General features: G+C 33.1%; 1 protein-coding gene, 1 long non-coding RNA gene and 1 pseudogene across 2 annotated transcripts; 1 reads left to right on the top strand and 2 right to left on the bottom strand.

Moving 5' to 3' along the window:
• Window positions 1-3,165: 3,165 nt before the first annotated feature.
• LOC108999156 lies at window positions 3,166-4,764 on the bottom strand (annotated as a pseudogene).
• A 1,169-nt stretch (window positions 4,765-5,933) lies between these two features.
• Window positions 5,934-24,841, top strand: LOC108999260. The gene is made up of 3 exons (XR_001997466.2): window positions 5,934-6,039; window positions 21,245-21,250; window positions 24,830-24,841. It is a non-coding gene; the product is annotated as an uncharacterized LOC108999260 (long non-coding RNA).
• On the bottom strand, window positions 15,794-17,598 carry LOC108999257 (AAA-ATPase At3g28580-like). The gene has a single exon (XM_018976123.1). It carries the CDS (start codon window positions 17,478-17,480, stop codon window positions 15,849-15,851), a length of 1,632 nt encoding a protein of 543 aa, XP_018831668.1. The 5' UTR covers window positions 17,481-17,598; the 3' UTR covers window positions 15,794-15,848.
• Window positions 24,842-24,885: the final 44 nt, after the last annotated feature.

Here is a 24,885-nt window from a genome sequence, read left to right as displayed (position 1 = left end):
AGAGAGTTCACTTGAGGCTTGACTGAGTGAACATGACTGATCAATTAGTTTAAATCTATATCTTAATATGGAGTTTTAATTCAATTTGAGTTTTAACGAGTATTTGAGAAAAACTTTACAACCTATACGAGATTTCTTTTAATGTTATAAAGTGATAATATAAACTGCGTATGTAGATATATTAATGGTTCGGCAAAATGGTCATGAAAAGGTTTTAGTGGCCTTGAAAAGAAGTACACTGGTATTCATGTATTATGGTGTCAACCAAAACTACAATGGTTTATTGGGCATTGGATGTTGAGATGAGATGTGACGAGAAATTTGTAAATAGTAGTGAAATGATTTGAATTAATATATTTTATGAGATTTTGATAAAAAAGAGAAAAAGTTAAATAAAAATATTATAAAATTAAAATATTGTAAGAATATAATTTTTTAATATGATTTTTATTTTAAGATTTGAAAAAGTTAAATTATTTTTTGTATTTTAATTGAAAGTTTAAGAAAATTATAATGATTAAGTAATGATTAAAAAAAATATTGAAAATTTAAAATTAAAAAATATTTATATTTATACTATTTAAATATTAAAATGAAATGAGACGTGACCAATCCAAATGGGCCTAAGAGGTAAGAACGAAAGAGTGACAGAAAATCAATAACCATTATAAAATGAAAGAGTGATGCTTCTAGCCGGATGAGTGACAAACACACTGTCAAGGTTTTCTCTCTCCGCTCATTTGCTCTCTCTCTCTCTCTCCTCAACACCAGCACCGAAGGCTGGAAAAGAAAAGAAGTAACAAAACTCACTTCATGAGCATAGTATCAGCCTAGACTAGTAGAAATGGAGTCTGCAAAAATACAAGTAGGAAAAAATGATTTAAAATAGATAAAGAAGTGGATTGAACCACTAAGAGGATCCCCATCCGCATGGACCGCATCCCTACAACTAATCCTTAGCCAAATTATAGGGAAAAAAAAAAGTGAAGAAAACTCATCTACATCGGTTCCCTAAATTAAGTTTTGATTTTAGGATGTGCACAGTTACTCTCTTAAGTTTGGGGAGTAACTATACACATCCTGGCTTCGTTTGGTTATTAAACATCTCTCAACTCATCATTATAATTTTTTCAAATCTCAATACAAAATATAATAAACAATTCAATTTTTTCAAATCTTAAAATAATAATAATAATATTAAAAAATAATATTCTAACAATATTTTATCATCTCAACTCAACTCAACATCTAAACGCAACCTAAATCATTTTCTTTATTTTTTTATTCTAAACTTATATTTTAATAGAATATAAAGAAAGAATATAAAGGAAAGTAAGAGAAAAAAATAATAAAGAAAGAATAAGAAATAGAATATAGGAGATTTTGAAAAGATGAGTAAAATTTAATAGAGAATTATAAGAAGTGTAATTTTTAGCCAAATTTTAAGAAATATTATTGAGAACCGGATAAGAATGCTATAAGCTCATTAAACAATATTGGCAAAACACAAGGACGACCCACCCAAAAAATAAGCAAAAACACTTGAAATTCTAGTAAAAACCAAGGTAGCTACCGATTAAGCTTGATCCAATGGAAAAGTACCGTGTTAAAAAATACAAATTAAACATCAACTTTTCGAGGAACCCAAAGTTTAGGTCATCTAAACCAATACAAGAGCTGATAATTACTTTGATCTAAAGGAAAAATATTCAGCTAAATCGACAAAATCAAGCTCTAAAAAATGATAATAAAGTAAAGAGAAAAGATATTTACAATCGTGAATTATACAACCGCCGCGTAATCACTTTGAATAAATTGAATAAAACATGAGACCTAAATAAAAAAAATTAATATTTTAATAGTAGATTTAACTTTTTTTCAAAACGATTACGCGGTATTTTCGTACTTCACGATTGTATATAGAATTACTCTAAAATACAACAAAAAAATATTCTAAATGCCATTGATAGATCAGAGACGCATACAAATTAATCCAAAAAATCGGCCCTTCTTGAAAATTAGATGCAAAAAGAAAAAAGATCCTGTCATGTGAAGCACTAGCGTCAGTATTTGATCAAACCAACAAGATCCTATGTTAGGGGCTCAGATCGGGAAGGAAGAAGTTTGGGGAAGTGTAGTTCTGGGCAACAGAAATCTTACACTGATATTACATTGAGCGCCATAACATCCTACAAGTCTCCCTATAGATCAGTGGGAAAACGAAGAAAAATAAAAGATACCCAAGTGAGGAGAGAGAGAGAGAGAGAGAGACTGAGTAGGGAACAGAGAGAAAATCTTGAGAGTTTGATACAATTACATAAGAGTAGTTTTACAGTAGTTACCATAGAAAGATAGCGTGTCCACTTTTATTAAAGGGTGTAAAATTGAGTTTAACACCGCATCCTGTTTGAAGATTTTCTCAAAAATGAAAATCTTTTTCTCTTCTAATTTGTTGAATTGTTAATCATAAACCCATGATAGGAAGCTATTTTCCTTCAATTTTTTAATCTTAATGTTAAAAAATCGAGTGGGTTTATTATGATTATAAAGATAATACGATACAATTAAGGTCATATGGTATGTGGAGGGTTGAGATAATTAAGTAAATAAATAAAATGATGAGCTGTCTCAATAGAATAAAAAGTGTATGCTTAAAAATTATATAGATAATAAATTAGCTATAAATTTAATAAAAATATATATTACTTCACATTGAGTTTCATGATATAATATTAGTCACCTTCTCATAACTACACACATATATAGGTTGTGATAGAAAATTAATTATATATATATATATTGCTTTGTTAATTAAATTAAAAAACTAGTATTCACATTTGTTCAATCTATATATTCTTATAAAGTGATGATCAATCAATTCATATATATAGAGAGAGATGCTGAAATTGTCTAGATCAATCATTCTTATAAAGTGTGATATTTCACATATCTAGCAGCAATATTAATGTTTTACTAATATAACATATAATATAGCTTAGAACGACTAACTCACATTTCAATGTAACACATGCTGCATGCATTCATCACAAAACAGTACTGCACTTTTTTGGTTTTCTTTTTCAAGTACTGCTGGACCCAACTGGAAGAGAAATATTAAAAACCATAGGACCTAGTACTAAACAAAACATTTATTCTGCCATAAATTAATTCCGAAACATTTTGCAAGCTTGGTTCAATATTCTCTAATTTCACTTTCACCTATTCATCTTTCTTCTTTGCTGCTTCTTCCTCTTTAACTTTCACCTGATCTTCATCTTTCTTCTTTGCTACTTCTTCCTCTTTCACTTTCACCACTTCATCTTTCTTCTTTGCCGCTTCAGTTTCCTCTTTCAGTTTCTCTTCTTCAGCTTTCTTCTTTTGTGCTTCTTCCTTTGCTTGCTCAAGAGCTCGTATCAACTTCGATAGGCATTTGTCTGCATCATCTAATGAGGACTTTGGCATAAGGTTCTCTGCAACATCAGCAGGTGTGATCTTTGTCTCCTCCATCAACCTCTGTATTGTGTCAAACCTAGGATGCTTTTCAAGATCCAGGTAATTCTTTGCAAGCCCCTTGAATGCCTCAAAACTGTAGTAAGAGAGCTCAATATGCTTGTCCATTCTACCTTTCCTTATGAGTGCAGGATCCAGCTTCTCCACATAATTTGTAGTAAAAACAATCAACCTCTCTCCCCCACAAGCAGACCACAGTCCATCGACGAAATTTAACAGCCCTGAAAGTGTGACTTTGTTGCTCTTCTTCTCTTCCTCGACATCTTTCTTGGGACTTTCGTTCTCATCATCATCCTCTGAAGACTTCTTTGTTTTCTTCTTTCTTTGACCTGTAAGATCAAGTGAGCAATCAATATCCTCGATCACGATGATAGACTTAGTGGTAGTCTCGATCAAAAGCTTCCTCAGCTCCGTGTTATCATTCACTGCTGTGAGCTCAAGATCATAGACGTCATAGTCCAACAGGTTTGCCATTGCTGCAATCATCGTTGACTTTCCTGTCCCGGGAGGGCCATAGAGAAGATAACCTCTCTTCCATGGCTTCCCAATCTTTGCATAAAAGTTCTTACTATTGCTGAAAGTTAACAGATCGTCAACAATCTCCTGCTTCTTCTCCGGATCCATACCCATTGTTTCAAAGCTAGCTGGGTGCTCAAAAACGATGCTACTCCACAAGCTTCACTTGTAAATTGGCCACTGTTCAGTAGGACAATTGGTGTAGAGCTTCCTCTGCCGATTCCTCACACCAATTTGCTTCCCTTCCTTCATAACATGCTCCAGATATGACTCAGTGATTAGGTCACGGTACTTCTTATGAAACGTGAGCATGTACGACAACTTCTCCTACTGGAACGATTGCCCTACTTGTTTAACAATTTTGTTTGACGCCCACCAAATTTTAACACCACGAAACTCATCCTCCACTCTCTGATGCACATCCATACTCAACAGCAACTTGCTGCTATCTTTCCCCAACACAGCTTTAAGTCGTTTAGCTGTCTTGGAAGATTTGGCGCTGAGGTATGCCTCGACAGTTGTATAGGCTTCGCTATGCTTGAACCATTCTTCTGAGGCCTCTGGGAAAGAAATATGAATGTATGGATTGAAGTAGCCGGTGATTATGTATGTATATTTATCAAAGAAGCGGCGAAGCTCATGGGGACAATATCGTTGCACAATCGTCCATATAAACATGATGCTGGCTATGGTGGAGCCCACAGATGCCCACATCTCGGCCATGGTCGCCGGCAACATTTTGGGTCTCTCGAGATGTTTAAGGTTTTGAAGACTTTTCTTGGTACACTTGTATTGAGGGTTCGGGTAGTAGTGATCAAGTACAAGAGCTTATTTGGGGGATGAACACTCCATGGACGTGCGGCGTAGAATTTAAACGCAATAGTCTCGGATAACAAGTAAGATCTGGTTGCATTTGATTGGAGGAGGGCTCTAGCTAGGTCAAGGGGCGGTCTTTACAGTTGGAAACATTAAAAGCGTCAATGTTAAAAGGATCCGTGTTTTTTCGTCTTTCTTTGAAGACTTTTCTTGGTACACTTGTATCGAGGGTTCGGGTAGTCGTGATCAAATACAAGAGATGCGGGGGGACTCCATGGACGTGCGGTGTAGAATTTAAAAGCAATAGTCTTGGATAAGATGGTCTGATTGCACTTGATTGGAGGAAGGCTCTAGCTAGCTAGCTAGGTCAAGGGGAGGTCAATACATTTGGAAACATTATATATATAGAGAGTAATGTTGTTGTGCACAAGTACTATGTAGTCGTTTGACAAAGAGTGTGTGGTCTACTACTAAAAAAATTAATTTTTTTTTAGGTGAGTCTCGTATTTATTCACTTTTTTCAAAGTGATTGCGAGGCGCTTGCGTATTCACGACTGCAACTATCATTTCTCATATATATATATATATATATTCTATATTCGTCAATGTTAAAAGAAATATTATTTTGGTCTTCCTTTTTGTTTTTGTTTTATCCCTATATTTGAGTCAGTGGCAGACTTACGTGTATCTAACGGAGGGCTATTGCTCTCCAAAATTCTTTAAAAAATCAAAATATACCCTAATTTTTAATCATAGTTTTATAAATATAGAAAATGCCCCCAAAAAAATTTACAATTCTTCTATGTACAACCGAAATAAGAAATCATAGGGGAATTGACTTGCCACATCAGCTGATATAACATGTTGTGAAAAAAAAAAAAATTGGTTCTTCCTGTAGTTAAAAACATCGAGTCCACTGTAGTTATCCTCAACTCATTTCAAAAACACAAAATAACAAATAGAAGAAATAACACAAGATGAAGAGATAAGACAGATCTTTGTCTTCGTGTAGGAGAAAAAGCAGAGAGAGTGGTTGTCGGCGTGAGTAGGAGAAAAGAAGCAGAGAGAGGTCTTGTATATAAAACTCTTGAATTAATAGTCTTTTCAACCAAAAATATCCAACAAAAATATCACTGAAGATTGAACTAACCATAATTTGAAATAAGGCAAATGTGACCCAAATCAACTACATAACAGGTTCTAATATTGCCAGTTCAATTGCCAGTTCTAAAACTACCACTCAAGATGAAGCACCATTGCGTAGAGCTTCAGACTTCTTAGACTTGCTAGTTGTCAACTGGGTCTCAGGCTCTTTCTTCCCAGGTTCTTCCTTTTCGGACAAGATCAACTCGATATGGCAGGGTGATAACAGGTTCTTTCTTCACAGGCCAGTGCCCTTATCCATTTGAATGCCTATTCTTCGCTTGGGCAGCATCGGCCAACTGAGTTTGATTCCAGCCACCATCATAACTCGACAAGCCATCCCATACCTACCACGATATTTCGCAATCCCATCAATAGTTTCCCCCAAAACTCGACTTTTATTTGTTGCGAACGAGATGGGTAATGGATTTTTCCAGAACCATTTCATGTGTCATATTTTCACAAACATCAAAGCTACGATACCTCATCCTCATCCCTTATTCTCAATCTCAGAAATCGCCTTTTTTCTATAGCAGTCGTCCCTGCCCCTTGCCACCAGTAAACGCTACCCATTTTCGACGGTTCCTTCTCCTCCAGTCATTCACTCCGTCTCCCCTTCCCCCCATCGCAAGAAAGGACCATGCTGGGATCATGAAGAGATCTGTTGGAAACTGGGTGCAATGGGAATGACTGATAGTAAGATGGAGAAGACGAAGATGAGGGAGAGGCAGAGGAGGGCCATTAACACCAACATCTTTAACGGCTTGCGAAAGCACGGCGACTACCACCTCTCCCCTCGCACCGACATCAACGAGGTCCTCCTCGAGCTCGCCAAGGAGGCAAGCTATATAAGGGCATCCGTGGATCAGTGGCTCGTTAGAGATCAGCTCTTCTAATACCATGTAAAGAAATAACTATTCCCGTAATTTCAATGAAGAATTTCCCACACCCTTTATTGATAGGAATTCTAAGTTATATACAGAATGATTGGGAAGGTAATTTAGGAAGCATATAAACGGTAAGGCTAAATCTATGCTACTGTTACATTGTACAACTATAGAATTCAAACTTAGTGACAGCTCCAAAATATAAAATTAAATGACAGAATATTTGACATGATTTTAGGCTAGACATGCTCTGTTTTGGTTTGAGCAGGATCCACGCATGCTTCCCTTATAAGCTGGATCTTCCAGCCCAATGACACCACCTTGCTCTTCTCTATTTTAAGGGTATGAGCTGTTGTGGGTTTTGGAGAATGAAGAGCTATGGAGTGACTAGAAGAAATGGGGGAACCATGCCTGTGGGGAAGACGAAGGGAATGCTTTTCTCAAGTCTGAAATGGGGGAAACGAATTTGTGATTTTGGTAAAAAAAAAAAGAAAGAAAACAGTGCCGTTTTGCAGTTTTGCCACGTGGGATGCAGATGCCCCACGGTTCCCCTAGCCGGTTATGAATAGATTTTCTCAAAAATTTATAATCCCCATATGTTCTACAAAATTTTATAAAATTCCAAACTTATTAATATGGATCCCAAAGTTTTTTGTTATACAATATTAGACTTCTTAATATGGAGTCCAAAGTAAAAATACAAGAAAAATCATTTAAGGTTAGTGATCTATATGAAAAATAGTTGAGAGGTTTTATCCTCTAGACTTCATTGAGCAATAAAAACTTATTTAAGGTTTCTATTATAGTATTATATACTTAATGTGACAAGAAAATATCTAAAGTTTACATAAAATTTAATAAACTAGCTTAGATATTAGAATGAAAGTTGACATTCTAAAATATCACTTGATAGTTTCTAAGAAGTAAATAAATTCTAAATATTTCATTACATAAATAATAATGGATGAATATTATTTCATGAAACATTATCATGAAAATCTAGAACATATATTAAGACGTCGTATTTTTAGAATTTTTTTCTTCGTGTATATTGTAAATTATCGAGATCTAATTTTTTATATGTAGTTATATTTTTATGATTTTTGAAGTTTCAATATGCCACAAAACAAAACACCCCCACTCCCAAAAAAAAAAAATTAAAAAAAAATTAAAAATTGCTCATTCCGCCACTGGTTTGAGTATCCCGTTTCATTTTATTTCTAAAGTTGTCCATGCTTTTCTCATCAACTCTGTTTTGTCCTTTTTATTTTTCCATTTTTAACCCTATCTTTTTAACCTATTTCATTCTCTTTTCTTCGTGTTTTTGCTCTGCCGACTAACCGTTTGGCCTTCTTACATTTTTGGAAGTTTATCCTTTCCTCTCACCGACTGTAACTTTTCATCCTTAAAATTTTGCTTCCTCTTCTCACCTTTTTTATTCCTCACTTTTTCACACAAACATCTCGGTGCTTTTGAAATTGCTCTCCATCCCGATCTGCATTTTCTGGATATGGCTTTCCTTCTTTTTCCTGATCTCATCAAGCTATATATGTATATATAAATATTTATATATATAGATATTCCACTATATAATTCCATGAAAACATGAGATCAAAGAAATGTCGGATTGCAAGTTGGCCGGGGCAGGCCACGGCATGTTTTTTAATTAAATATTGCGATATTATATGTATACATCGATCGATCATACGTACCTAATTAATGTCGGTTTGATTAAATTAGGAAGCTCATCACCATGGAAGCTCATCACCATGATGTAATTTTTCGAATAATTTTATAGGAGAGGTTTGGATTCAAAACTCACTTCAACCCACCTCAACTCATCTCAATTCATCTCATCTCATCATTACAATTTTTTCAAATTTCTACACAAAATATAATAAACAATTCAACTTTTTTAAATCCCAAAACAACTTTCCTAAATTTCCACACAAAATATAATAAATAATTTAATTTTTATTTTACTATTCACAAACCATCTCAACTCATCTCTGAATCCAAACATCTTCTTATTGTTTTGGTGTGATTGATGCTTTTTTTTTTTTCTATATTTCTGTCCTTCAATTGGTATTTGTGCCATTTCTGTCGCTGTTGCCATTTTCAGATTCAAAATTTTTGTGCTCCCATTTTCAAACTGCCTTCTGGATTTAACTTCTTTTCATTTTATCAGATTCTTATACATTTCCTTCTATCCGTTTCCCGCCGCCTCGATCTTTTCTCTTATTAAATTCTAACATTTTCATTTATGAATTTATCCTTTTGTCTTTACATTTGTTGTTTTCAAATTTATATGCTCTCATTTTTATCAGATTTTAGATTTTTCTTTCTACCGTTTTCCGTTGGCTTCTGGATTATTTTCTTTTTTGGCTTTTTGTCAAATTCTAGATTGTTTCACATCTGTTTCCTACTGCCCCCACCGTCTCTCTTATCAGATTCTATTTTTTTTTTTACATTTCTTCACCATTTCCACCGCCTGGTTATTTCTATAGGAATTATCTTTATTTTTATATTTCTATATTTATCAGAATCTGATCTTTTTTTTTTTTTTTTTATCTTTTCTACCGCTTAAGCTGCTGACTACCCCGTATAAGAGTAGCTTCCCTCTCCTTTAATTTGTACTGTTTGCTATCTTCTTTTAACTTCCTGAAATTTGTCTTCCACCTTTCGAATCATGCAAGTCAATTTTTTTATCTCCGCAACCTGACTATTTCCTTCCGTTATTTACATGTATGAAATGGTTCCGTTTCCTAAGTCTTAATATATTTGAACATGTACAATATTCATGTCTCATCTTCATTAGGCCGGTATACGTAAAATTACGTACCCATTAATGTTGCCTACATGATCTTGGCCATGTATAAACAATAGAAAAACGCTTGTTGCAAGCGGTTTGTGCAAGCGGCATGCAAACGGGTGACATGGCATCAAACAAAATGATTTGTTTTGTTCGGTTCAAAACTTGAAATCCGAAACCCGTTTCTTCTCCCCTTATCATTTAGCTCACATTTTCAGTCTCACATTTTTCAGTTTCCCTCCCCATTCTCCCTCTCTGTGTTTCCCTCTGCACGAAGCTCCCTTCCTCAACTCGTCGGGACAACTGCTACTCCCTTCCGGCACAACTGCTGCTCCTTTTCAATGGTGTCCCGTAAAGGCTCAAACCAACTAAGAAACGACGACTTCATATATGGCAAATTCGAGGCCAACTTCTTCGCGCACATGTCCATCAAAAGCTCCTTATACTCCTTTGCACTCGTTCCCACGCCTCTGTCTCAATCTTCACCTGCCTCCTCCTTAGAACTCGCATAGCCTCTGAGACAAAACCCACTAATTCCAAAACTTGGCCTCCATATAAAGTCCTCATGTGAAAAAAACTAATCATGTCGATGATAACCCATTTCCGGAAACCCATTATCCCAGCAAGCATTAAACTCTGAGGGCCTAAATCTGAATTCTACAGGGAAGATCAGGTCCTAGGTACGACCCAGAAAACTATGAACCAGTCTGAGGTAGTGGGAATTGAGGACAAAACTCTGAGACTTTGAAATAGCTCGTTTGGCAATATTGCCCCACGTGCCAGTGGAAATCCTTGAAGGGCTTAAAGGAAAATTTGTTTCTTTACAAAAGAGAATAAGAGTATCGATTTTGCTGTAGAGATTTGTAGAGACTATAGGGGTTTAACTACTTAAGATCAATTCGAATCAAAATTTGACCACAATGAAATTGATGGGATGGAGTGGGACTAGGGTGCGATTGTGATTAGAGGAAATGGGTCGTAAAAGAAGGAAAAACACTAGCCGAAGAGGAGATTGAGGTCGAGCACCAAATAGGAAATCCAAAAAGAATTTCGTTCTTTTTTTTTTATTTATTTAAATATCAGCTGACGTCAACCGTTTACTCAACCGTTTACATTCGGCGACTATACTAGCAGAAGTGAATATTAATGTTGTACGTACTTACCTAAATACGTACGTGAAGATGAGATGATCCTGAAGATCATTAATTAGTGATGATTAATTAATTGCGAAATATTCTTTGTGAGATCTCAATTTTTGCTAGTTGTTGTGTTATTTTAATGTGTTATGTTGTTTATACTCTTGGTATTTTATTATTTAAGTGTGTTATTTTATTATTTATTTTGGTATGTTGAGTTTTTATTTTTATTATTTTTATTTGTGTTATTTTAATTGTTGTATTATTTTAATTATTTATTGTTAATTATTTTGGTCTGTTTTAAATTGAGTTTTTATTTTCTTGCTATTTTTATTTATATTATTGTTGATATTTTTGTAGTGTTTTGTTTTAGTGGGCTGTGTGTGTGTGTTTTATTTGATTGTGTTGTGTGTGAGGAGAAGCCCAGCATCCAGCCCAGCCCGTTTAGCCGAATCCAACCCAGTTTGATAACCCAACCCGTGCGCCCGAAGCCCAGTCTGATGAGCCCAGCCCGTGCGCTTTGAACCCAAACCCCCCACTTATCTGAAACGGCGCCGTTTTGGGAGAGAAACCATTAGGGTTTCATATTATTTCCCCTTGCGCCGCACGCCCCACTCCTTTCTTCTTCTTCCTTCTTCTTCTTCTTCTTTTCTTCTGCAAATACCGAAAGTCATCCTCCACTTCCACCCCATTCTTCCACCTCCTTCTTGCATGTTCACTCGGTGTCGATTAGTGGAGGCTCCGAAAAGGTTGCTGTCGTGCGTCCCACTCCCCACGGCCATCACTCTCCACCTCCAGCTTGCATGGGTTTCTTCGTGTCGTGCGGAATTGCCCTTCGAAGTGCTGTTGTCTAGCTGCCGTGCCACTTGTCCACGCCATAGTCATTTCTCCTCCACGGCTTGAGCTGCCGACTTTCCCCTTCGTCTACCTGTGCGCCACGCACAACACCATCCACCGCCACTTTGGCCTATTAATAGGCCACAGCATCACCAAATTTTGGAGGATCCGAGATTTATTTTCCTTCCTTGTTTTAGTCGATTTGTGTTTGTGTGGTGATTTGTTGGTGAGTCCGAATGGTGGTGTACTATTTTACCTTGGCTATTTGTCTATCCCCGTGGGCAACTGTGTATCGTTGAGCTTGTATTTCAACCCAAACCGTGAGTTGTGAGGGCTGTTGGGCACGGTTTTTGCCGTGTGCCGTGGTTGTGCCGCTGCTTTGTACAATTGTTCCTTTAGCTTGATCTTTTAGATTATTTCAAATCTTCGTGTGAATGTAATTTTTTATATTTATTAATATTGTATGTAATTTCCCAGTTTTATAAATAAATTGTTGTATTTATATTTTGTAAACTGTTATCTTTGTTGTAAATATTGATTGTGTTGGAATTGTTGAAAATTGGGCCTTGGGCCGGATTGGAGGATGGGATTACGCGTGTAGCTGTGAAACTATACTCTACTCCAATTAGTTTTCTATCCTTTTTTGATAATCGAGTATGGTTGATCCTTATTACAAAACCTCTTCATCTTGCATACACCTTATAAAATGTTTGAGCATCTTCTACCTGATCAAATTCCTTCCCAACGAATGGCTCAAAAAGACCACTTCTGGAATTAGAAATCGCATTGACTATATCTCAATCTCCCACATTCATTCCATCTTCCACATTCAATCAATCTACTTGGGCTTCCACATTCACTCTATCCCTCACATCCACTTCATCTCCTACATTCACTCTATCTTTCACATTCACATCACTTTGTTCTTCCACAATTTCAGCCTCGATGTTTTTTTTTTTTTTTTTGATAAAGAGTTGAGAATCACCTGTCCACGAGTGATCCCGTCTCGATTTTATTAATAAACCCTCACTTATGGCGGAAGAAAATCGTGGTTACATACCAATACCTGGAGATACAATATAAAATTCCGAAACCAGGTATAAAAAAAAAAACCTAGTTTTTTCTAGCGAGAAAAAAAAAAAAACAACAAATCCTCACTTGCAAAAAAAAACCATTAGCCCAACAAGCATATACAATAAAAGCTAACCAAACCAACACAACAACCAAACAGCAGATGATTCTTAACTCTAACAACACCGCAAAGATGGTAAACCAAGTTTATCCAATCGAAGTAAACCTCGAGGGATCCTAGGCAAATCTCCAACAAAATTCCATTCCATATTAAGACCAGCTGCCCCACTTCGCTCGAACCAGTCAGCAACTTTATTACATTCCCTATAAACGTGCCTAACTACGCAAACCATCGAATCCAAACGAACAAGCATATCCTCCCAAAAATCTTCCAAATACCATACACCACATCTTCGCCTATTCCACCAAGAGATTACCACTTGATAATCTATTTCTATTTCCACAAAAATAATCCCTAGATTTTCACATGCTTTAAGACCCTGTAACAGCGCTAACAACTCTGCTCTATTATTAGAACCGAAACCAATATAATAATTAAAAGCATGAACCAAGTGGCCTTGATCATTTCTAATAATACCACCCACCCCTGAAGATCCTGGATTTCCTAGGCTACTACCATCTGTATTCAATTTAAACCACCCTGGAGCAGGCTTTTATCTTCAACTTCTGGACAGTTTCTACTCATCATTATCTCAATTTTCTCCCTATACGAACTCAACATAAGATCCTTCATTACAACATAAAATAATTTCAAATCAATCAATAAAAATAACACTGCCAAAACATAGAAGTCACAAAAGTTATATGATATTACAACATAGAAGTCACTCTAGTTTGGTAAAGCCTTAGAGCTAAAGTAAAATATTAAGATATGCCCATTAATTTCTAACCAAGTGGGATCTCTCCAAATTTGAAGATGCTTTCTTTTTCTTGAATAATTCTTATTATAATCCAGGATCTTAGTGCATATATTGAAATTAATATGTGATTAGAAATTATCTTTTTGGGTTGATAAGGTTTATGAACTTATTGATCAAGTTGGCTTTCTTAAGAAAAGGAACTCGAATCATTTGGACTCATAGTCAACCTCCCACAATAACTTATCCCTTGGCCTAGTGCTTTTTATGGTTTGCAAATTGCGGACAAGAAGTGGCAGATAATGAAAAAAAATGGCGAGCCCTGGCATCATCTCACGCTGGGTTCATCAATTTAATTCAAGAGTATTGGTCAAAGGTAACTCTATAAAAAAAAGCATTGGAGCTCAAATGATTGAAATTATAGATTCAATCCAATTAATGCATTGAGCATAAGAATTTTGCACCAATAAAATCTCGGCAGCTTCAATAAGTTTCTGAAAAAATTCACTACAGAGAAGGAAGCTAAGAATTTAATTACTCTATGTGCGTCTACCTGTAATCTCCATATATAAGAATTTCTCAAAACTAGAGGCAAAAAAATATTATCCCCAGAAGAATTTCTCAAAACAATAGGGAAAAAAACATATGAAATTCGCCAATAAAATACAAAAATGTTATCTCAAAACCATGTAAATTGTACATATGAAGACGTCGCTGAACAAGGAGGACGATGGTGTGCTCCGGTTTGGAGGGCAGCAGTGCACTGATTCTAGATGGTGTTCGTGCGACCAACAATATGAAGGGATCTCTTGGTTTGGCGGTGCATTGGTCTAAAGGGGCTGCACCGGTGTGAAAGTCATATGGCGTGCGACGGTGTGGGTAGATTGGATGAATGAGTTTGTGTTTTCAGAAGAATAATTTTCTCTCGATCGATGGCTCACACAAATAATTCGGTTCAGATTGGCAACCGACCAGACCGGAACAAATTCTGGACCGGTTGATCTCGATCCCAAAATATATTAACCGATGAAATTTGGTCCAGTCCTAGGGTCTACAAAAGGACCGACCAAACTGGGCCTGACTGACAGCTACCGATTCGGTCCAATCCCGATGGATGTTACATTCGGTCCAACCCGATCCTGGAAAAATGATGAACCAAATTTCAGTCCATCACCAAACCGAAATCAATTTACACCCCTAATTGTTGGGATTGTCCCTCTTTCTAATGTATTTCTCTTTCTCTTTCTTTTTGTAATTTAGGTGAAATTTGGATAGTAAGTTAAGATGAGATGAGTTGAGATTAAAGTTAAAAATTAAATTAAATATTATTAGAATATTATTTATAATTATTATTATTATTTTGATATTTGAAAAAGTTAAATTATTTATTATATTTTATATAAAAATTTTAAAAAAATAAAATAATTACATCATGAAATGAGTTGAGTTGACATCAACTCTTAATTATTTTGCTGCGAAGAAATTTTGCCGCGATCTTCCACTCCCGCTTCTTTCTTCATACAATAATTTCTGATCATCCTTTATTTTCAAGTAGATAGGCCACGCAGCTATATGGTCAGTACTGATTTTTTTAGCCAATATAAAAGATAATTCGATTATTTCAATTAATATTATTGTCTCATATTTGTCGGACGGTTTATTTTCAAGTATATATATTTGGACTGAATCTAATTAATATTGAACACCTACCTCCAGTATTGTCTCATATTCGTAAATTAATTAAATTACTTACCCAATAATTGATCTTGGCCGCCATGTATAAACATTATTAATGATGTTGTACGCGGTACGTACTATCCTAAATACGTGATCAACAGATGATCCTCATGAAGATCATCATTAGTGACGATTAATTAATTGCGAAAATTTCGAGTATTGATAAAAGTGAACAGGAGTACGTTTAAGTACTTGCATGGGCAATGAAGAACAAGTACTAGTACAGTTTGTAATATATATAGGAATATTATTACTTACAAGAAAACAATTTTAAATTCTAATATTACAATATAGCTAATTAATTACAACCACTAATTACTTACATTAGATCAAATAATAAATTCATCACACATGATCACACTATATACATATACACACATTTTTTGGACGAGAAATAATAAACACCACATGCACACTACACATAGGAAATATGGAGCCAGAATACCTTTTTTTTTTTTTTTTTGTAGGTCATGGCGAACACTTCCGGCCCATAGGTTGGTTCATTCTATTCCACTTTCACATCTTCATCTTTCCCCTTTGCTGCTTGATCTTCCTCTTCCTCTTTCACATCTTCATCTTTCCACTTTGCTGCTTGATCTTCCTCTTTCACTTTCACCTCATCATTTTCTTTCTTCTGTGCTACTTCTTTCACATTTAGTCCTTTCAATTCTCCTGCATTTTTCTTCTTTGTCGCTTCTTCCTCTTTCAGTTTCTCTTCTTCATCTTTCTTCTTTGCTGCTTCTTCCTTTGCTTGCTCAAGAGCCTGTATCAACTTCGATAGGCATTTATCTGCATCATCTGATGACGACTTTGGCATAAGGTTCTCTGCAACCTCAGCAGGTATGATCTTCGCCTCCCCCATCAACCTCTCTATTGTGTCAAACATCGGATGCTTTTCATCAAGATCCAGGTAATTCTTTGCAAGCACCTTGAATGCCTCAAAACTACAGTAAGAGAGCTCAATATGCTTGTCCATTCTACCTTTCCTTATGAGTGCAGGATCCAGCTTCTCCACATAATTTGTAGTAAAAATAATCAGCCTCTCTCCCCCACAAGCTGACCATAGTCCATCGATAACATTCAACAGCCCAGAAAGTGTGACCTTATTACTTTTCTCCTCTTCCTTGGAATCTTTCTTGGGAATTATTCCGTTCTCATCATCATCATCTGAAGATTTCTTTGTTTTCTTCTTTCTTTGACCGGTAAGATCAAGTGAGCAGTCGATGTCCTCGATCACGATGATGGACTTAGCAGTAGTCTCGATCATAAGCTTTCGCAGCTCCGTGTTATCCTTCACTGCTGTGAGCTCAAGATCATAGACATCATATTCCAACAGGTTTGCCATTGCTGCAATCATCGTTGACTTCCCTGTCCCAGGAGGGCCATAGAGAAGATAACCCCTCTTCCATGGCTTCCCAATCTTTTCATAATAGTTCTTACTCTTGCTGAAAGTCAACAGGTCGTCAACAATCTCCTGCTTCGTCTCTGGATCCAAACCGATTCTTTCAAAGCTAGCTGGATGCTCGAAAAAGATGCTACTCCACAGGCTTCGCTTCATCATGTACCATGGCAACTTCTCATTAGGACAATTCGTGTAGAGTTTCCTCTGCCGATTCCTCACACCAATTTCCTTCCCTTCCTTCATAACATGCTCCAAATATGACTCAATGATTAGGTCACGGTATCTCTTATGAAACGTGAGCATGTACGACATCGTGGTCTCGTCGGGATAACCGGCGAATCTTGATGTGTTGACATCTTTGTTTGACGTCCACCAAATCTTGACACCGCGAAACTCATCCATCACTCTCTGATTCACATCCAGACTCAAAACCACTTTGCTGCTATCTTTTCCCAGCTCAGCTTTGAGTCGTTTAGCGCTTTTGGGAGCTTTGTCGCTGAGGTAAGTCTCAACAGTTAAATAGGCATCGCTACGCTTGAACCAAACTTCCGAGACATCAGAGAACGAAATATCAATGTAGGGATTGAAGTAGCCGGTGATTATGCTTGTATATCTATAAAAGTATCGTCGAAGGCCATCAGGACAAGATCGTTCAAAGATTGGCCACAGAAGCAGGATGGTGGTTACGGAAGAGGTCACTGATGCCCACAACAGAGTCATAGGTGTTGCCAACATTGTGGGATTTTTTTTTTTTTGAAGACCGGAGGGGTTGGATGTTCGAGATTTTTTGAGGTAAGAAGGTTTTTTCTAGGTACACGTCTATTGAGAATATTGTGTGGGAATCGAGGGAAGTACACTGACTGGTAATTTGGTATGAAGCCTCCATGGACTTGCAGTGTCGAATTTAAAGGCCGTTGTCTTGGATGGCAAGTAAAGTCTGGTCTCATTTGATTGAAGGAGGGCTCACGGTCAACAGGCAGTCAATATATTTGGAAAAAATACGTGTATAAAAAAAAATGTACGTTCCAAGCTTTGATCGATCGAGCGCTCTTCCATTTCCTTCTTGGAAACAAGAGATCAAACGAAAGTAGCCGGTAAATTGGGTGGGGCCACCTTTTTTTTTTTTTTTTTTAACAAATCCGATGGTTAGTAATTTTAGTTTGACTTGTCCTCGTCCCTCAAAATCATATAAAAATTATTGTTGTCGGAATTGTGTGACATTGTTTTGGAATTATTCACGAGATAGTACTGCAATTGTTTAGAGAGTATGTTTAAGCAGTGATAAGTATTGAGAATATTTATAAATAGTAATAAATAAATAATAATAAAATATTAAATAATAATAAAAAGTAGATAAAAAATAAAAAATAATAATAATAATACTTAAAGTACTCTCACTTGTCAATCATACTTTAACCTTTTGGACCGAAAGAAAAAAAGAACCATTAAAATTGGATGGCCACCTCCACAAGTGTTTATTAAGATATTGCTGCATCCATCATACCTAATTTCAGTTTGACCTGTCCACTTCCTCTTAAATCATATTGGAATTATGGGAGATCATCCAAAAACAAGCATATTATTTTGGATAATAACTATTTGTATAAAAAATAATTATTTTTATAAAAAATAGTTGATCACAAATAAATAATTTTTTTTAATATTTTTATTTATCAAATTATAATTTTACTACATTATAATATTAAAATAAAATAAAATGAAATGTAAAATTTATAAATATTAATAAAATAAGGGCAATTGATGATAAGTCTGGCTACATTTGATTGGAGGACTCAAGGACAACGGAAGGGTAATATATTTGGAAAAATATATATATATAGGTACATGAAAGGTACGTTCCAACCTAGTGGCTAGTGGTCTATGAGTTTGGTAGTGAGAGCTAGGTCTTGGGGTTGAATTTCGCAATGGAAAGTGTTCAGGATTATTAGTGACCTATTGGCTTATGGATCATTAATGATGCCCTCGTGGGACTGAGGTTAAGTTATGGCTTAAGTTCGACTTGTAAGAGCACTTGCGATTCTCTCCATCTAGATCCCTCTAGACTGGCTCTCTAATGGGTTGGGTGTAACTATGGTCACATATTAGTAGAAAAACCATCTTTAGCCGCCCCCTCCAAATCTTTTTTGCCGAGGAAAAAAAAAGATACGTTCCATGTTTCTTTCCATTCCAAAGTTTGATCAAGCAATCTTACATTTTCTTGTAAACATGAGATCAAACAAAAGTAGCCGGCAAAGTGTGTGCCCACGTTATGTTTTTTAAATTGATAGATATTATATAGATATATATATATATATATAATATATATATCGTACCTAATTTTAGTTTGACTGTCCTCGGCCTCCTAAATCATATTAAAATGAGTAGTTGTTGGAATTATATTCAATGTGTGTTCTTTTGGAATTGAGTGCGGCTGCTGATCCCGCTCTTAGGTAAAATTTTTTATTAGGATTTTTAAATTTTTTTAAAAAATATAAAATAAATATCAATATATTAATAATTACTTCTTTAATCAATAAATCTAACATATGAAATATTTAATTAATGTGATGAAGTAGTATAGAGTTAAGATTCAACTCAATACCTCTATTCTGATATCGTGTGAAATCATCACTTACTCAAAACATATAAAATATGCTAAAGCTTATTAATTTTCCAGTCTCGTTCTCTCTTATCAAAATAATTCATAACTTCTAAAATAAATCTTAAAATAATAATAATAATAAATATAATTATTAATTTATTTTAAAAAATATTTATAACAAACTACTGCATCCAAACCAGCTGCATGCACATGAATTGGAATCTCGATTAATTTCTTTTACAAATAAAAATATAAAGACGATATTTCAATCATACATAAATTATATTTCATTGGTTTTTTTATGGCTTGTGTATTGGCAATTAAGATGATGTCCGAAGAAGTCTCGATCAACATGAAAAGTACTACTAAAAAATGAAATATAACGAGATAATTAATATTGCAATGTAATAATTTGACCCAGCCGTTTTTCTCCCAAAACCTCAAGTTATTTTTTTTTTTAAGTTTTTTAGGGGTCAATATTTTTTTCAAATTTTATTTAGAGTTAAATAATTTTATTTTATTTTTGAAAAATATTTTTAAGATATGGGTCTGTCGTTGATGTGTGAGAATATAAAAACTCTACTCATTATTTTCACAAATCACACATCACATTTTTTTTTTACCTTTTTTTTTTTATTTTTATTATAAAAAAACTGCTTATTTGCGATCAATTAATTCTAACAAAATGATTATTTGTAACTAAAATTAGTTGTAAATAATCTTTTGATTGTAATAAATTAGTCGCAAAATTTTTTTTTTCTTGTATTTTTTATTTTATTAAATATATAGTGATATATGAATGATGAGTTGAAGAATTTAATTAATTTAAAAATAATAAATAAAAAATATGATATTTAATATGTATGTAAGAATGATGAGTACGTAACAAAGTTGGTGTAAATAATATAAAGCGGGAGAAGAGGTATGAAAATTGGCTCACGCCTTTTAAGACATCATGAGATTTTCTATTGACTATAGCTATGCTTTTAGATTTGACCAATATTTTATGCCTAATTCCAAACACACCAATCCTGAAAAAGATTTTGACAGAAATTATTTTCTATATATCCAACTAAACACGTGAGAGCCCAAATATGTTACTTTCTTTGCCGACTAATCTCTCCCACCCCAAACTTTTCCCAATTGGGAATTAAATATTAAAGTGAAATATTTAATTGGATACAAAAATTTTATACAAAAAAAATTTATATATTCACTTAGTTTAATATAATTTATTAAAAAAATATTATAAAATAAATCTAACATATTACATTAAACCATACGTTACATTATTATATATATACATATTACTTGTTTTTTAAAAAATGCTATTGAAGTCCTTCAAATTTATCGCTCAATCTTATTATTCATGTATTTTAATTTTTTTTAATTTAATAATTAAGAAAGTGACTATTAATGAAATTATATATATATTTTTTAATAATTAAAAATATTAAAAAATACTTTAAAAAATTAAAAAAAACAAAAAATTTATAACCAACAGCATTGCAGTGTAAACGCCACAGCCCGCTAGCATGACTTTTTTGTTTTTAGCATGAGACCGGTCCCAAGAAGAATAATATTTTTATATTTTTAAATATTTTTTTAAAAAATTCACAATATCATTAAAAGTATTTTCTTAATTTTTAAATTAAAATAAATAAATAAATCGAGACCAAATATCGGTTACTCTAGATTTTTTTTTTTTTTTTTTTAAATTTATCCGTCAACATTTCTCTGTGCCCACGATGTACTTAAAACGTGAAGTACATCGTACATTTGTCGTGGACCGCATACCAATTGCCAGGCTGTCTCGTACGTCCAGTTCTATAAGCAGACAATATCTTTGAGCATCTTTAAACTATTTATATATATATATATATATTTTTTGAAACAGCTTAAAGTATTTATATTGAATAAAATACTATAAATTATAATACTATAATTAAAAAAATACCAACAAGTAAATTACGACTTGTTCTCTAATTAACCTGTCCAAGTACAATGTGTTCAATGCATATGTTTCATTTCTTTCCGATTTAGTAATTAAATATTGTTGGGGGTATGTCAGCAATCCAGCCATCGTCATGGCTTGACATGAGCTCAACGATCTAATAAAGTTGAAACATCAAAATAATCAAAGTATTTTTAATATTGACCAAAAAAAAAACAGCTGACGATATAGCCTAATTAGTTGACAAGGAGGAGAGTAATTCATAGATTTTGTGTATAGATGTTCTTCAACAATTCACTCTTGAAAAATGAAGCTGGAGTTGAGTAGTCTTTCCAAATAATTTTCTCAACATGCAAATTAGGTAAAACACTTACAAGTAATATTACATATAGTCATACATTGTGCAAGCATCATCCACTTCTTTTAAAAAAAATAAGATTTACTATTAAAAAATTAATTTTTTAATATGAATATTATATCTACTTACGTTTCTTCAAAAGAGTATGCGGTACTTACATAATTGTGCCTATTGATATCATTTCTGAACAATTACAATAGTGAAAAAAAAGAGCAATACATTAAAACAAAATACCATTCAAAAATGAGCTTTGGCCATAATTTCAATATGATTTAGGAGGGAGGGAGGGGACAAATCAAACCAAACTAAGTACGATGGATGTATATGTAGCAATTTAGAAAACATTAAAATGTCAGGGTATCTAGACAATAGCATTCTAAAGTTGCGTTTAGTTTTCAAACTCAGCTGAGTTCAATTTAACTTTAAGTTGAGTTTAAAATCTAAATATCAAATTCTCAAATTAATAAACTCATTCCAACTCAAAACATTGTTACACGTGAGACCTACAATATTTTTCAAGTTAAAACATCTTTATACGTGAGACTCATAACATTTTTCAATTTTTCATAAAATGTACTAAATTCATCTTAACATCTAAACATACTTTAAACTCAATTTAGATGGTCCCTACATAACTCTCTCAACTATTCAACTAACTACTATTCATAAAGAACTCAACTTAGCTGAGTTCAGCTTAACATACAAACGCAGCCTAAAATAAAAGACATATATAATACATAAACTAAGGACCTGTTTGGAAAAATAAATAATTATCCTCAAGTATTTTCAAATATTTCATTTCCAAACATCACTTAAGTACAAAATAATTTACAATTTGAAATTTTTAACTTTTTTATCTAATCATTACTAATTATTATAATTTTTTCAAATTTTCGAACAAAACATAAAAAATAATATTATATATCTATTTCAGATTTTAAAACAAAAATAATATTAAAAAATCATATTCAAACAATTTTGTAATTTTATAATATTTTTATTCAACTTATTTTCTCTCATTTTTTAAGACCCAATACAACATCTTATCTCAAATTATTTTACTACTATTCAAAAGTAATCTTACTATTATTTACAAATATTTTGAAGCATTCTTCCTAATTTAGATAGTGAGTTGAGATGATTTATGAATAGTAGTGAGATATTTGAGTTAAGATAAGGTAAATTAGAAATGGTTTGAATTAAAATATTTTATAGAGTTCTGGGATATGAGAAAGAAAATATTGAATAAAAATATTATAGAGTTAAAATATTATTATAATATAATTTTTTAATATAATTTTTATTTTAAAATTTAAAAATATTGAATTATTTTTTATATTTTGTTTGAAAGTTTAAAAAAATTATAATAATTAAGTAATTATTAGATAAAAAAATAAATATTAGAATTTAAAAATATTCGTATTTATAATATTTAAATATCGAGATAAGATGGGATCAAATAAAAATATCTCAATCCAAACTAGGCCTAGTTTCCAAACCAATCCTAATACAGTTTAGTAAATAATATATTCTACAAATAATTTCAATATGATTTAGGGGAGTGGACAAATCAAACTCAAACTAGGTATAATCATGCATATATATTTTAATAAACACTTTACGGAGGCGGCTTTCGGCCAATATGACGTTGAGAGCTGCTACGTCCACCGCTCCTAGCTCTCGTTGGAGCTACCGTTAGGCAAAAAAAAAAATTTTTTTTTGATTCTTTTTATATGTATTTTTTAATATTTTTTAAAAAAATAAAAATATTATAATATTATTAAAAATATTTTTTTAATTATTAAGTAAAAATAAATTAAAAAAAATTACAATAATAAAATAGAGTGATAGAAATGAATGATAAGAATAACATTTTTCTACGATATTTTTGTTTTTGGCCAAGAGGTGAAAGGTAAAAAGCTCAGGAGTAATTCATTCCGACAACTAATCATTTTAATATGATTTAGGAGGTCGAGGACAAGTCAAACCAAAATTGGGTACGACGGATGTGTGTTTATATATATAAATATATATATAATACTATTTTTATCAATGATTTCTATTTTTATTTTATTTTATTATTATTATTATTATTTATTTAATGATTAAATAAGTACTTTTTAATAATATTATAATTTTTTTTATTTTTTTAAAAATATTTAAATATGTTAAAAAGATATATTAAAAAAATATAAAAAAATAAAAATATCAAAACCATTAACAGTAGCTTCAAACTAGGAGTGGTAGCTCTAACCTAACTCAAATATATATATATATATATATATTCACGATGGATGTGTTTATATATATATATATATATATATAGCAATTTAAAAACTATAATGTGGGCCAACACAATTTGCTGGCTACTTTTGTTTGATCTCATGAGTGGAAGATTGCTTGATCAAAGCTTGGAATGGGAAGAAACATGGAACGCACCTTTCAGGCACATATATTTTTTCCAAATATATTGACCGCCCGCTGTCCTTGAGTCCTCCTCCAATATTAAGGCCTCGTTTTCATATACAATTAATTTTATCTATCTCACTTTATTATTATATTTTTTTTTAATTTCATATCAAATATAATAAATAATTTAATTTTATTAAATTTTAAAATAATAATAATATTAAAAAATAATATTTTATTCATCATTTAATTTATATCCAAAATTATCTCATCTTATCTTATGTACTAGTTAGGTTTGGGTATTAAGAATGCTTCATATACTCTCAAAATATATCATTATTATCTATTATTTTATTATTATTTTCTACTTATTTATTATTTTTTATTATTATTCACATAATATTTGAATTATTCATTAGGTGATTTAGATTTAGAGATGAGTTAAGATGATTTATAAATAATAGAATAAAATATAATTAGAATATTATTATTATTTTGAGATTTAAAAAAATTAAATAATTATTTATATTTTATGTAAAAATTTAAAAAAATTGTAACGGTTAGATTGATAATTAAAATGAGTTAAAAGTGAGGTTTGATTCCAAACAACCTAACAGACTTTACTTCCCATCCAAGACAACTTACCGCCTTTAAATTCAACACTGCAAGTCCATGCAGAGTCCGCACACGATTCCCTGATCCCCAACCAGTTCTTGTACTTCACTTGATTACCCACACATCCTCAATCCACGTGTACCAAGAAAAACCTTCCAACCTCAAAGATCTCGAAAAACCCACTAGCCCTCCCCACGAAAAC

Source organism: Juglans regia, chromosome 2 (assembly GCF_001411555.2).
Source record: "Juglans regia cultivar Chandler chromosome 2, Walnut 2.0, whole genome shotgun sequence".
NCBI lineage: Eukaryota > Viridiplantae > Streptophyta > Magnoliopsida > Fagales > Juglandaceae > Juglans > Juglans regia.
The sequence above is the reverse complement of the archived record's forward strand: the minus strand, read 5'-3'. Positions and strand labels throughout refer to the sequence as shown.

Bases quoted from the DNA above. Each gene is read 5' to 3' on its own strand.
- LOC108999257 (XM_018976123.1), bottom strand. From the start codon at position 17,480: ATGTTGGCAACACCTATGACTCTGTTGTGGGCATCAGTGACCTCTTCC.